General features: G+C 47.5%; 1 protein-coding gene across 1 annotated transcript in view; it reads left to right on the top strand.

Annotated features, from left to right (window-relative positions):
• The window catches only part of SMAD6 (SMAD family member 6), a 90,394-nt gene that overhangs the window by 3,366 nt on the left and 71,789 nt on the right, over positions 1-15,239 (top strand). Inside the window, exons 2-3 of the mRNA XM_006831510.1 lie at positions 8,179-8,235; positions 12,422-12,499. Coding sequence (XP_006831573.1) covers positions 8,179-8,235; positions 12,422-12,499 — 135 coding nt within the window. The remainder of the gene's footprint in view (positions 1-8,178; positions 8,236-12,421; positions 12,500-15,239) is intronic.

Raw genomic sequence — 15,239 nt, 5'->3', positions numbered from 1 at the left:
ACTACCAGGAGCACTATGGGGGTTGGAATATTATCACCTCCAGGAGAAGTGACCCCTGGAGCCAGGCCTTCGAGGATGGGTCATGGGAGGTGGGGAGCAAGAAGAAGGCCAGCTGAGAGTCAAGGTGCCAAGCAAGCTCAGGTGGGTGGGCCGGAAGGGGAGGAGTGAAAAACTTGAAGACAACCACAGGATCCTCCCTCAGCACCACCATCCCACATGTAGGTCTGTGTGGGTCTTGGTTTGAGTTTTGTGGACCTTGAGAAGTAGAGGTTGAGGGAGAAAGATGGGGAAACCGCAGATATGGTCCTATGATCTGCCCAGCCAGTGTCCAACAGCTTCACCTTGGACGCGTTACCGCCCTTGGTTTCCATACTGGTCGTTGGGATTGGACTAACACTCTCCATTGGAGTTCTAGACCAAACACTGGGTTGGACTGGCTCCTTCCTCCAGAAGGAGGCGCTTTTGTAGGTGCTGTAGTATAGGCCTCTTCACTAGCCCATGGACCTCCATTCAGGCCACCCTGGGGCATCTGGGAGCACTAATGGTCTGGGAGGAGTTTCCAGTAGGCGCCAGCCTGATCCTCTTGCTTCATCCCTTGCTTGATGGCTTGGGCCTTGGGGACTGAGGACTGGGGGAGCCCCTTCACTGCCTACCCCTCCCCGTCGCTTGGCTGCCAGCCTGGCTCCCAATGCTGGGCGGGTGCATAGCTGGAGCTCAGCCGTGCTAGTCCTGATAAGGAGACTACTCCTTCCAGGGCTCTGGGGGAGAGGGTTGGTGCACTGGGCAGACAGACAGACACGTGGAACAGGCTCACAGCTAGAGAGTACCCAAGAGACCAACTGAGACACCTACTAGGTACCAGTCACCCCAGCCCATCCTTCCAGGGAGCCTCAGTGATAGGACTGTGGCTCTTCTAACCCCTCACTTTAAAGATGGGAATAGAGGCGCACAGAGGCTCTCTGAACAGAAATCCCCATCTGACTGATAGGGTTCTAGGTGATACAGGTCCACCTCTCCTGGCCCTGTTCTCTCTCCCCACAAGGCTTGTCTCAAAAACGGGATTTGTGTAGAGGAATCCCTCTTGTTCCAGGCTCTGTCCTGGACACTGCCTCCTGTTCTTCCCACCCCCGTGGAAGTCTGGCTCCAGCTCCGCTTCCCTCTTGTGTGCCTTTCTGTCCCGAGAAAAGCCAGTTCCCTGAGGTCTGTGGGTGCCTATGTGGACGGAAATGTGGAGAAATACTTTAATCACAGCTCTAACCTGTGTTTATAGAGCTCCTTTCTCCTGAAAGTATCCATTAACTTTGGAATAAATCTCCTGCTCTTTGCTTTACCACTTTTTTTTTTTTTTCTGTAATTATATTCAGTAAATTACTATTATCCAAATTGCGCCAGGGAAAGAGAGACAGAGGTAGAGAGAGAACTTCTAAATGACTGGAGGAGGCCGCCTAGGAAAACACAGGGTTCCCAGGCCAGGACTATAGGAATTAGAATGGGCTAGAAAGTTTTCCTTTTATTTGGCCTGGCATTATCCCTTTGAAATGAGATCAATTTCAAGTTGGGCTTCCAAGCTCTCGCCCCGCCCTGCCCTGCTCTCCAGGCGGACGCCCCCTCTGCCTGCCTGCCTGCCTGCCTGCCTGCCTGCCTGTCTGTCCTGCTCCTCAGAGGTGAGGAAGGGGTGATAATGTGCAGTTTGCCTCTTGCTGGCGCCAGCCGGCCGCGCTGTTTATCTGGCTGCTGGGGGAATTTGGGCAATTAGGATCAGCAGGCCTTAAAGCGCCAGGGGCTCCTTCCTTTTTAGACTTTCCCACCCTGGGATTTGGGGTTGAGCCTGAACCTGGGAGTGGAAGGGTGAGGGCACTGTAGGCCCCCTCCCCACTCATAGCCACTGCTTGGGAGAAGAGAAACTTGGAGGCCCAGGGAGGCATGTGGATCCGTGACTATAAAAGCAAGATGCTGGGCTGCAAAGATGGGGGTGGAGGGAAACGGCCCAAATGGAAACTTCCAGGCAGTGGGAGAGGCTGTGAACTTTTTTTCTGGCTTTAGAATGAAGGTCTAGGTCCCAAAAGGCTGAGGTACTCCCTGGGGGCTAACCAGAGGCACGTCTGGCCTAAGCGGAGCTGAGCTAAGTTGAGTGTTAACTAGTAGCCTTCTGGTACACTTGGCTCCTGGCTGACTGCTCTTGCTTGCTTCTGAAGGAAGTTGGAGGTGATTCCTGAAGTTTATGTCTGAGTTGGATGTCTGAGGGGATCAGAGTTCCTGTGTGTCTCTCTTTCTTTCTTTCTCTGTTTCTCCTGTGTTCATTTCAGAAGGGTCAGCTGAGATCTGAAAGTCCTTCCTTCAGTTTATTATATGTACATTATTTTCGAAGTGTTCACAATTTTTCCAAGTACTGAGGCACCTTACAGGGGAGGAGTGGACTAAGAGCCTGTTGGTCGCTCAAAATTTTCTTCTTTTTGTGCCCCTCACTGAGTGCCTGCCTGATTGAAATGCCCTGAGGTTGCATTTTCCATGGGGCTGCCTTGTGAGAGTGGGGTGAGGGAGGCAGTTAAGGGTTACTGGTTATTGTTACGGCAGCATTGTTCATCATCGCCCCAAAGAAGGAACAACTCACACGTCCAGTAGAAGATGATTAGGTTTTAAAAAATGAGATACTTGTATATAGTGGAATATTATTCAGCTATTAAAAAGGATTGAAGTATTGATTAATGGAACCTTGAAAACATTATGATGAGTGAAAGATGCCAGATACAAAGCAGCATATGATATGATTCCATATCCAGAATAGGCAAATCTGTAGCGACAGCTGTTGTCAGGGATGGTATAAGGCAGCCATGGGGAATGATTGCTAGTGAGCATGGGGATTCTTTTTAGGGTGGTGAAAATATTCTAGAATTAGATAGTGATGTTGGTTCCACAATGCTGAATAAATGAAAAGCCACTAAGCTTTAAAAACCACCCTTTAAAAGGGTGACTCTTATGTGAATTTGTAAAAATTAATTAAAAAAAAATTGTTGTTATGTGCCGTGGAGTCGTTTTCGACTCATAGCGACCCTGTACAGGGTTTCCAAGGCTGTAAATCTTTACAGGAGCAGAACGCCTCATTTTTCTGGCCCATTATTGGCCTCCTGGTTTGTTCAGGTGACATAGATTATAGAATAGATGTGTGGCCTTGGGCCTTTCCCTGGTCGTTGAACTGGGTGATAGTCAAGTCTCCTTCTACCTCTGCTATTGTAAATCCCCATGTTTTGGGGGTAGGGGCTTTAACCCTTCCTATTTTTTTATTTGCTTAGCATGAATGTAGTGAGGCACTCCCAGCCTTCACAGGCTGCATACCATGTGGTGGGAGCAAGTTGGGGCCTGGGAGAGGCTTTCCCTTCTGAAAGCCTTGTAGTTCTACACTAGCTTGTGTGTTTGATGTTTCAGGTTCCTTCGATTTTCTGTGTTTCATTCACATTAGATTCCCCCCCCCCCCACCTCCAGCTTAGATGTGGCCATGGGTGGTGGGTATCACAGCTCAAAGCCCAGTTGGCTCTAGCCACTGGGGTGTCTAGGACCTTCTGTCTGCCTTCCACCACTCGGTCCCAGGTAAGCAGCCCCTGTAGAGAGACAGACGTGGATTACAGTGGCTTGACTGATAGTCACCATTGCCCATCACTGTCAGTTTAATGTTTGGGGACAGATCTGGGGGCAAAGCTGTCCAGCGTTCCCAGTCAATCAGATGATTGTAAAATTGCTATTATTAAGTGGCCTCTAGTCGACTTGTTGTTGTTATGTGCCGTGGAGTCGGTTCCGACTCATAGCAGTCAGCAGTTCGAAACTACTAGCTGCTCCGCGGGAGAAAGATGAGGCTTTCTGCTCCCGTAAAGATTTAGAGTCTCGGAAACCCTGTTCTTCAGGGTCACTATGGGTCGCTACCGACTCGACGGCACTTAACAACAACAACAACAGGTTGACTAGTGGGGTTCTGGTGTGGCGCTGTGAGTTAATGCGCCAGACTGCAAAGCTGTTTGAACTGCAAGGTCGGTGGTTCAAGCTTACTGGCTGCTCCTCGGAAACCCTATACAGGACAGGGTCGCTATGGGTCGGAATCTACTCGACGGCACTTAACAACAACAACAGTCGACTGGTGGATTCAAACTGTTGACTTTGCGGTTAGGAGCCCAATGCAGGATCTACCAAGCTACCAGAGCTCTGTTTGCAAAATTAACCTGGTGCAAAAGGGTTAGGAGGTCATCTGCTAAACCCAAAGAGGTATTCGAACTCACGTAGCTGCTGTACGGGAGAAGGACTTGGAGACTTGGTGGTCTGGTCCTGTAAAGATTACAGCCAAGGAAACTGTACGGGCAGCTCTGTTCAGGCACATGGGATCGCTTTGAGTTGAAAGTTTAACGGCACACAAGAACTCTAACCCAGGAATTACATGCCTTCTGACACAATAAGCAAGTCTTCTGATACATGAGCTAGTGGAAAGGCCATAAGGCTGGGGATCAGGAGACCTAGCTTCTGATTCGGACTCCACAACCATCTACGTGGGGAGTTACTTCCACTCTCCTGGCCTCAGACTCCTCGGTGGAGTGGGAGCAGCAGCCCTGATTCCCTTTCCTCATGGAGTGCCAGCCTTCCTGTGACAAACCTTGTGTCCTAAGAAAGATGGTGCTTTCCAAGGCCTGGGGGCTGGTGAACAAGGAGGCCGTTCCTGAAGGCAAGCAGCTCCCTTCCTGGAATCTCATTTGGGGTCGCCCTTGAATCACCCCCTTTGTCTCTTGGCCCTCTTGCTCCACACTTTTGTCTATGGATATGCCCAACTTTATACCGTAATTTTGATCACTGTGGTCTTTGTCTATAAACGTTTAGTAAGCACTTGTTTTGTATGCCATATGCTGGACTCAGTGGGGATGAAGGGAGTATAAAGTAGGGGTGGGTTGTGGGGGGCTCTTGATTCTCTAATTCTGGGGTGTAGCGCAGACTGAGTCAGGCCTTGGGCTCAAACCTGAGCTCTACCATGATTGGTAGGAGGTAGGCACTGAGCAAGTCAGTTTTCTCATCTGTACAGCAGGGCTAGTAATGGCCAGCTTACTTACTTTCTTACTTTTGAGGAAGTAAGAAAACAAGTACCTGGTGAGCATGGTTAACCTTTCTGTACCTGAGAACCCAAAGAATGAAATACAATAAATAGAATTAAGCGTGCCTGGCATGGTGCCAGACACAGTAGGGTAGCAGCAAATGTTTGCTTTTCTGCCAGGGAAGGAGTGATTCACTCCCCCCCTGCCCGCCCCAACTTCTTGTCCACAGAAAATTCTCTGCTTCTAGACCTCAGAGCCTCCACTCTGGGAAGTAACTTCTGGCTGGAAACACTGGGGTGAAGAGGTGAAACCTCATCAGGTGTATGGAGCAAAACAAATGCTCTCCCAGCTAATTGTGCCTTATTATAATTGTGAAAAACACTTATTACCTCTTGTGTCATTACTGATACCTGCCTAATAATAGTTATTACCACTTTATTACCACTGCGAGTTTGTTTTAGTTTGTGATTGGATAGTGTTTAGTTTCATTTACGGTAAATGAAGGGTCATTTCATTCATGCAAATTGTTACTTAGTTTAGCAAATTGTTACTTCCCGTAAAGCAAGAGGCTAAGGAATTCTTCTGAAGGCAAAGTATATGTTTTTAAGGAGGAGTATTTTAGGCAAATGAAAAGAAACCCAAAGGAAAATACCATAGACAATAAAGAATCCTAGAGGGACTAAGCTGGATGGTGGTTAGAGACTTTGTGTTCTACCCCTGCCCTTTATAGAAAGGCAGACTGAGGCAGAGATCCTGAAGTGACAGGGCAGAGGCCTGCTATTGATATATATTTTTTTCTTGCCTTTGAATTTTTTAAAAAAATGTTGTATTGTGAATTATGTGATAGTTTACATGGGAGAACATTAGTTTTACATTCATCCTATCCTATATCGTTTCATTGCCATGTTTACAATCCCCTCATACACTATAAGCCTGCCCCCCAGTTGTCAGCACACAGCCCCTCTCCCTCTCTGTGTCTAAAGTCTCCAGCTGCTCCATCTCTCCACGTCATCGTCTCTGCCTCCATCTCAGGCATCACTGCTTCTCTGGGTGGGGTCCTGCACTCTGCTCTTCTCCCTTGATGGTCCCAGGGACCTCTGCTCCTGGAGTGGAAAGTTAATCACTCCCCTCCTTGTTACAAAACGTCTACCTTTACAATTTCCAACCCTCACAATCAGTCCTGATAACAGTTACTCACTATTGTATCACAAGAGACCTGTCTGCATTTCATTTCATCAGCCCCGCCTAGACAGATTGGATACTACTCAGTGGAGATTCTACCTTCCTCCATGCCCTGTGGATCTAGGTTTCCTCTTGAAAGCTTGTAAGCCAGTCACTTCTTGCCTTTGTTATTGATATTTTTAAAATATTTTTTTACTGCAGTAGCTGAGTAGGGTTGGGTTTCCTGGGTCCTGCTCTGTGGGCTAATGCGTCAGACTGCAAAGTCGTTTGAACTACAAGATGGTGGTTCAAGCTCACCAGCTGCTCCTTGGAAACCCTATACAGGGCCACTATGGGTGGGAATCGACTCGATGGCACTTAACAACAACAACTATTGTCTCAGCCCTTGTATCGAAGAACATTTGTAGTAACGCAACTTGTTTAGGAGTTCCTGAGTTTTAGCATCTATGAGTCTTTGTACACACAAAACGCAAAGCGGACTCACTGCAGTTGAGTTGATTCTGACTCTTACAGACACTGGGACAGAGTAGAACTGCTCGCTTCCTAGGGTTTCCAAGGCTGCAAATCTGTACTGAAGCACACGGCCACATCTTTCTCCTTTGAAGCAGCTGGAAGGTTCAAAGTGCTGACCTTTTGGTTATTGTTGTGTTGTTGTGAAGTGCCGTCGAGTCAGTTCCGACCCATAGCGACACTATATAGGGTTTCCGTGGTGAGCTTGAACCTCCGACCTTGCAGTTCAAACGGGTTTGCAGTCTGGCGCATTAACCCACAGCGCCACACCAGGCCTCCGACCTTTTGGTTAGCAGCCCAAAACTTAATTCAATGTGCCACTTGGCCTTTCAACTCTTAAGTTTGCCAACTTATTTATTTTGGGGGGTTTGCCAACAACTTTGTTGTTAGGTGCTGTCGAGTTGGTACGAACTCATAGTATGTGCACAACAGAACAAAACATCGCCCGATCCTGAGCCAACCTTACTATTGTTGCCACGCTTGATTGAGCCCATTGATGCTGCCACTTGGCCAATCCTTACCGCTGGGGGTCTTCCTCTTTTTCTCTGACCCTCCACCTTAACAAACATGATATCCTTCTCCAGTGACTGAGCAGTTACAAATGTAGGCTATCCAGTTAAATGTGAGTTTCGAATAAATAGCACAAACTTTTAGTATAAATTGCAAGGGACATGCATAGGCTAAAAAAAATGATGCACCTTTTAGCTGAAATCTGAATAGAACTGGGCGTCCTGCATTTAATCTGGTGAATGCTGCCTCTGACTTCTCCTATATACAAATTTTTCTTGTTATAACAAAGATGCAAACAACCAGTTGGCATTAAGTCGACCCCGACTCATGTTGATGCCATGTGAGTCAGAGTAGGACTATGCTCCATAGGGTTTCCAGTGGGTGATTTTTGGGACTTGGGTTGCCAGGCCTTTCTTCTGCGTCACCTCTGGATAGACTTGAACCTCCAACCTTTTGGTTTAGTAACCAAGTTTGTTAACCACTTGCACCACTCAGGAACTCCTACAATAATAATAGTCACTGTTGATGGAGGTGTTTTTCTACAACGCTGCCAAGAACTGTACTAAGCATTTTATATATGTTATCTTAGTTTGACCTCCCAGCAAGCCTGAGTGGTTGGTAGGATTATTATCCCTATTTTAAAGCTGAGGAAATAGGTTCCGAGAGGTCAAGTAAAGCCTGAGGCCACACAGCCAAACGTGTTGGAGTAGGTCTGTCTGTCCCCCAAATGGGCCTTAACTGTATGTTGGTCGGTGCTGTTCCAGTGAATCTGGGTGGCAGAGGTGGTGGGAGAAAAGAAGGGCTTCCTGGAGACTGGGTTAGGGATTTGAGGAAACAACAGTTAAAAGCATATAGAACCCACAGGTGTGAAGCCTTGCCACCCAGCAGTGACATGCTATCTCCTGTCTTCCAGAATCACCGCCGCCCCCTTACTCTCGGCTGTCTCCTTGTGACGAGTACAAGCCACTGGGTAAGTGTGTCCTCCCTCCTGGGGCTCCTCTTCCAACCAGGGTGGAAATGTGTCCATCCAGGGCTCCTCAGCTGGAGGGGAGGGCTGAAGGCCGGGCTGGTTGTCTTCAAAATGGGGTAAAGTTTTACAAACACACCAGCAGTTGGGCCAAAACAGACCCAGCGTCTGTAGTGAACTATTTACATCTTAAAATTTCACCTCTCATAACCTCCCTGTGACCTTTAAACATGGGTCTGCCTGAGATGGATGGGTTTCTACCAAAGCATCTCATTGGAGTTGGGTTGGAATTTTTACCTCTTTTGTGCTCCCTCCCTTTCCCAGTCCTGGGTTGTTTTCCGTTAGTGTGTATTACTTAGTAGTATGACAGATAGGTTGGGCATGAAGTCTTTGTTGAGAGGAGCTATATGTTTCCTTCTTTCTTAAGCCAAGAAATTCATCTGGGCAGAAACATCAGTAGGAATATTTAGAAAGAACATAATGTTTTGGGGTATAAAGCCCCTGGCATGGACTGTGCCCTAGTTGAGCTTGGTGGAGGTGGTAGTACCCTTTTTAGATAAACCTCACTTAGAGATAAAACAGGTTTTCTGTAAAATCCAGGGGCGAGGTGATTCGCTCAAATTTCAGGGTTGTCACATGTGGTTTGAAAAAGTCTAGACCTCTACTTTCCTCCTGGGAATGTTTCTTCAGTAGAGACTCAGAGCATGGTTTTTGGGCCCTGAGTAGTGATGAGGTCTTTAAGATGCCCGGGGCAGGGCCTACGAGGAGAACGGCTTTGTGGGACTGATGCTTTAAAAGTCAGATGGCGTGGCAGTGAGGCTAGTACATTCCACTGAGTGACCACAAGAAGCAGGTTTTGTTTGGTTTTGGATGAAGGCTTCCTCCCAGTTGAGTGTGTCAGCATCATTTGGGAGGTCACTTCTTAGTGCTGTTGACGCTCAGGCATCCAGTCTGGTTGCCCTTCCAGAGCCCCCCTGTGGAGCTGGAAGTCTCCACTAGATTCCTTTAGGAATGTGACCTCCTTAGGCAAAGAGGACATGGGCAGCCTTCTGTGGCTTCCCTGTCATTTTTTCCAGAAGTACCATCATCCCGTGGATAGGAGACCTTTCTTAGTTCTCTGGGGACCTGGGGGGAAGTTATCTGGTGGGACCCCGCAATGGTAGTAGAGGTAGAAGTGGACTGAAGGAGGGGAAGAGGCTGCCTAGTTTATGAGCAACAGGGCGGAGGTAGAAACCCAAGGTAGCCCTGATTCAGGTCTATGCTGCCCCATCTTTCCCTCACAGGCCTGGGTCTGCATTTCCCAAGTCAACATCGTTATGCTGGTCACTTAGAAGGAGGATCCTTAGTTCTATTCGAGACAAAAATTCCAAAAGTTCTTGGTAAATGTAGCACCTTGGTTTGAATGCCAGGGTTCGTCATTGTCTTAAGGAATTGTTGGTCAGTCTGTGGTAAAGCAGCAAAAATCAGGACACTGCCCAGCCCTGCAGAGTGACCATTTGACACCAATAGATGTCCCCATTATTTTACAAATGGAACCACTGAGGCCCAGAAAGAGGAAGCACCACTTGCTTATGTTATGGTCATATAGTTCTGGGTATGCAAACTACACATTACTACCTGTTTTTATATGGCTCACCAAGTGAGAATGGTATTTACGTTCTTCAATGGTTTTTTAAAAAAATGAAAAGAAGAATAATGCTTCATGACGCATGAAAATTGCATGAACTTCCAGTTTCAGTGTCTGCAATGCAGGTTTGGTTTTTGTGACATAGTCACGCTCACCCATCTTACTTATATCACTTGTGGCTGCTTTTGCTCCACAATGGCCAAGCCGAGTAGTTACAACAGTCGCACAACTTGCAGAGCTGACGAAGTTTGCTGTCTGTGATTACAGAAGTTTGCCAGCCCATGATACCGAGGTGGGATTCGAACCTGGACTCCAGCTTTCAGACTGGGAGACCCTCCTTGGGGCTTGAGCAGTAGTCAAGGTTGAGATTATTCTTTTTCTACAAAGGCCCGTTGATACCCCAAACGTAGAGGTTTTCACTCAGAACACTAAGATGTAAGGGGGCTTACAAGCTGTGGAAGCTGGAAACTGCCTGCCCTTGCGGCTCCTTTTGAGAACCTCGCAGTGTGTCTGTGTTGGCCACAGAGTGGTTCACTGAGATTGAAGATTCAGCCTATGATGTTGCCATTTCAAAAATGCGAAATTGCTGCAAGACCCAGGGTGCTGAGCACTTTGGAGTCACTGGGTATGAACTGTGAAACTCTACTAAGAAGTTACCACTTGGCTCCCAGTAGATGTGATTATTCTTGTTCATAAAAGAGTTTCCAGGGGTTCCTATTTCTCTCCTAATTCATTTTACCAGCAGATACCTTCTTCATGAGTGAGTTATTTTGTTGAACTATTTTCTTTTCCCTGCATTGTTACTTTTTCATAAACAAAAAGTCAGTTCACTTCTAAGCCTCTCGATCACATGATACTCCCCAAACAAAATAAAACCAAGAACACCCAGTCAGCATCTGGCAAGTGGGAAACAGAAAAAAAAAAAAAAAAAAAAAAAAAAAAAGGCCAAATTGGTTAATGTTTCATCTTCCCGCTCCGTAAGCCATGTGGTAAAAGGAAAAAATTCCGGCAGGAGTGAATGGAATTCTAGTTAGCTAGGGCCTCGGCTAATAACGGTTTTGCCTCGAGAATCCTGGCCTCCAAGCAGCTCTGTTGGACCAGGTGGGACCAGCTGAGCCCAGTCTGGATCCTGGTGAATAAAACAATGATGAAAAAAATGGTACAGGTTTCACAAAACATGTCTACAGAGTTATGGGCAGGCCGTTTCCTTAGTGGGGACAACACAGGTCCAGGAAACATTTTCCAAGTTTTGTGGTTGTTGTTAGGTGCCATTGAGTCAGTACCGACTCATAGCGACCTTAAGCACAGCAGAACAAAACACTGCCCGATCCTGGGCCAACTTACTACTGTTGCTACGCTTGAGCCCATTTATGCTGCCTCTTGGCCAGTCCATCTTGCTGGGGGTCTTCCTCTTTTTCTGTTACCCTCCACTTTACCAAACATGATACCCTTCTCTAGCTACTGGTCCCTCCTGATAATACATCCGAAGTATGAGAGATGAAGTTTGGCCATCTTGGCCTCCAAGGAGCACTCTGGCTGCACCTCTTCCAACACAGCTTTGTTGGTTTTTTGGGCAGCCTATGGCACTTTCAGTCTTCTCCAACACTATAACTCAAAAGCATCAATTCTTCTACGGTCTTCCTTATTTACTGTCCAACTTTCACATGCATATGAGGTTATTGAAAATACCATGGCTTGGGTCAGGCGCACCTTAGTTCTCAAGCTGACATCTTTGCTTTTCAACACTTTAAAAAGGTCTTGTGCAGCAGATTTTCCAAGTGTAACCACCCCACAAGGCATTAGCTTGTGTCAAGGTACCAAATGAAGCCATTTCTCTTCCCCATTTAACTGCGTTGCGGGCACGGGGAAAACAACACACACCATTTGAAGTAATTAAAACAAAAACAAAAGAAAAACATGAATGCCTTAGAAAAAAAACAGCAAAAAACCCAGCAACAACCCAGGCATTGAAAGTTGCTCTGTGAGCTGGTTTAGATGTTAGGGGGGTTGGGGAGGAGAGAGAGAAAAATAAAGTTAATCTGGGAGCAAATGCTTGAGCCCTTAATTAGAGGGGTGTAAACGGGACAGGGTGAGGATGGCTTGGTAACTTGTTAAAACAAAGTTTCCCCAGCTTCAGCGGGAGGAAGGAAGCGAGGACGGAAGGACGGAAGCAAGAAGGAACAGCTTCAAGAATTTTAATGGTTGTAATTAAGTACGGCAACTATGAATTGTTTAGGGGCTTAATTTAACCTTACCCAAGGAGGCTCCAAGTTGCTACTTGCTTGGTCCCCTGAACTTGGGTTATTTCTGTGGTCAGAGCAATGGAAACGTTTTCAGTGGGGAGGGCCCCAGCAGCCAGGGAGTCAGCATTTTCCAGAAGAATTCCAGGGCTGGCTGGTCTGGTCTTGGGTGACTATGGCATGGGGTTGCAGAGTGGCTTCAGAAAGTTGTGAGGGACACCCGCCCTTTGCAAGCAAGCACATGCACACACTTATGCTGGAAGAAGAGAAGAAAAGGGGAGTGCCCTGAAGCCAGCAAAGTTCTTTCTCTTTCCTCCCACAGATCTGTCTGATTCCACATTGTCATACACTGAAATGGAGACCACCAACGCCCTCATCACTGCCCCAGGCGAACTGTCAGGTTGGCACTTTTATTCTCCTTGTGTGCTTCTGCTGTTGGTGTAGAATGTTATAGAAGGAAACAGGTGGTGGGGGGCTGATGGAGGCGCTTTTTTTTTTTTTTTTTAATTACCCATTCCTTTTCCTCCCATCCCGTGGGTGGGAAGATTGCCAACATTTTCTTCGCTGATGTTCTTGGGGTTAAGAAGAGACTGTGTGGAAAACCTAGAGAGGATTCTTTTAAAAAGAATCCTTGTTTTTACCAGTTGGCTTTCCCTTGTCCTGCCTTATAAATGCTCTGCACAACTCTCAGTGCCTCATTTGAGCAAGGGGTCCTCATCCCCCAGCTGCCAGGAAGTAGCAAATGGATCATTGCACATTCATCTTCATAGGTTTCTCCCCTGTCCCTGTTTTGGGGGAGGGACCCATGTGAAGGGTTAGAAGGGAGTGGGGAAGAAGGGTGTGTGGAATGAGCTTGTGAAGGGGGGTGGAGGGGAGGGTAACCTGTAAAGTGAGGAGTTTGCCAAAGGCCAGTGGTTTCTGTGTCTCTGGCCTGAGCAGTGGATGCTGGAATAGGAAGCAGAGAACCCACAATTAATAGTTGGCCTTGGGGGCCCCCTACATTAGGGAAAGGCCTAGATGAAAATTTCCTTGAGAAATGAGAGGTTTCCTGGAGAACTGGGGGCCTGTGAGTGTGCAGAAGAGGGACTTAGGTGGTGAGGTTTTGGGGACCCATTTGTCATGATAATTGGGACGCACTGTGAGGATCTGAGTTATTCTTCCCCTCCCCCACACCGTATGATAACAGCAGTAACAACGGGCAGCAATTGTAGCTATTTTTGAGTGTTTGCTGCAGGCCCTACACCAGCCCCCCTTACATACACCATCTCAGAACATGCTCCAGGCGGTTTTGGAGGTTCAGAGAGGTCAAGAAACTTGTTCCGGGTCCACAGTGGCAGAGCTGTTTCCTCCAGGGTCTGTGCTCTTAACCACTGCTCTGCCCCCTACTTTTCTATGAGGGCTGGATGTGCCTTTGAGACATTTGCTTCCCAGCGAGTTCTGTCCTTCTTGCTGTCCTGTCTCAATGACTGTAAGGATAACACAGTGCTGGCCACTTGGTTACCAGAGCCCTTTCCCGTCCATTTCTTAGTCTCACCCCGACTGTGGGAAGGCACTGGGTGGATGACCATTTGAAAGACAGAAACCTGGAAGCTGGGATGGGACCATGACTGGCTCAGGGCACAGCTGGTACTGGAGTCACGTCTTCTGGATCCTACCCCCACCCTTTGGTCTCTGGTGGCCCCCCTGTAAGCAGGCCACTCCTTTCTCTTCTCTGTCTTTTGGTCCTATTTATTAGTTATAAAGTAGTCCCCTCAAAGACCCAGCTGAACACAAAAGCTTCAGAGCTCAAGCCCTTCTTTTTCCTTGTACACACATAAGTTTGAAGCCAGGGGCTTCCAAGTGTGTCAAAGGATTTAACAACAGTTTCTGAAAGTACGATTCTTTGATACTGCCCACTGCGAGTAAACCAAACTTAGGTGGAGTGCATCAGCATAGATTATATGGACTGATGGATAATATTTCAACATCTACCTTCCCCTGATTATGGAGGGGAGTCATGGGGTGGCGCTGTAGGATAAACACTGGACTGCAAGGTCGGTTTGAACCGCAAGGTCGGCAGTTCAAACCTACCAGCCGCTCTTCGGAAACCATGTACAGTGTCCTATGAGTTGGTTCCGATTCAGTGGCACTTAACCACAACAACAACATGCTGGCCACTTTACTCAATACCATTAGTTTTCCATCATGCTGGATGGAAAACCCAGTGAAGAGGTATGATTCTCCACATTTTACAGATAAATAAACTGAGACTCAAAGCTGCATGAAGGCATGAGAACCTGCTCAGTGTGCCTCTTCAGCATCCACCGTCCAGCGTTCCCTCGCAAGAAGCGCCCTGCTAACTGAGACTGGGGGGCCAGGGATTGGCAAGATGGAGGTAGTCTGCCCTGGTTTAAGTATCAGTGATGGGGGAGGTGGTTGACAAGGGGAGTCCTGGGTCTAGTGCTCTGAGCTTGTCCATGCCCCCACTGGCCATACCTACTGGTCACCCAGAGGCCATAGCAGTCCTCTGCCCTGGCCCCTCTCAGTGTCCTTTGGGTTGGTACCCTACTCATGTAGAGTGTCCGCGGTCTCAGGATGGAGACCGCCCTTGTTTGTCTCACACAATGAAAATCCCAGTGTCCAGACTGAAGCTTTCTAGTTTTATCCAGTTCCAAGGTCTCTGCTTTGCTTTCCGGTTCTGTTGTTGAAGTCGCTTGGAATGACGAGGAGTTGGAGGCGCAGTCCTAGGCTTGGGTAGGCAGGGATGCATCAGTGGGCAGGACGAGGGACAGCAGAGTGGGAAATTTTGTTTCAGCTCTACCGAATAGTTAGCAGAAAACTCATTTGATCCCTCTACCAAGTCCACATTCAAATATAGAACACCCCGCCCCCAAACAGATGAGAAAACTGAAACTTACAGAGGTCAGTGACTTTACCAAGGCCATTCAGTGGGTGGCAGAACGTAAGGCATTCACAAAATCTGAAGACCTTTCACCTAGAATCTGTGGCGTTTGGGGTAAACTTGAAAAAATGACAGGTTTCTTCAGAAACCCTGGTAGCACAGTGGTTAAGCACTTAGCTAGTAACCAAAAGGTGGGTAGTTCAAACCCATCTCAAACTCCTTGGGAGAAAGACCTCATTATATATATATATATATATAT

Source organism: Chrysochloris asiatica, unplaced genomic scaffold (genome assembly GCF_000296735.1).
Source record: "Chrysochloris asiatica unplaced genomic scaffold, ChrAsi1.0 scaffold00004, whole genome shotgun sequence".
Classification (NCBI taxonomy): domain Eukaryota; kingdom Metazoa; phylum Chordata; class Mammalia; order Afrosoricida; family Chrysochloridae; genus Chrysochloris; species Chrysochloris asiatica.
The sequence above is the reverse complement of the archived record's forward strand: the minus strand, read 5'-3'. Positions and strand labels throughout refer to the sequence as shown.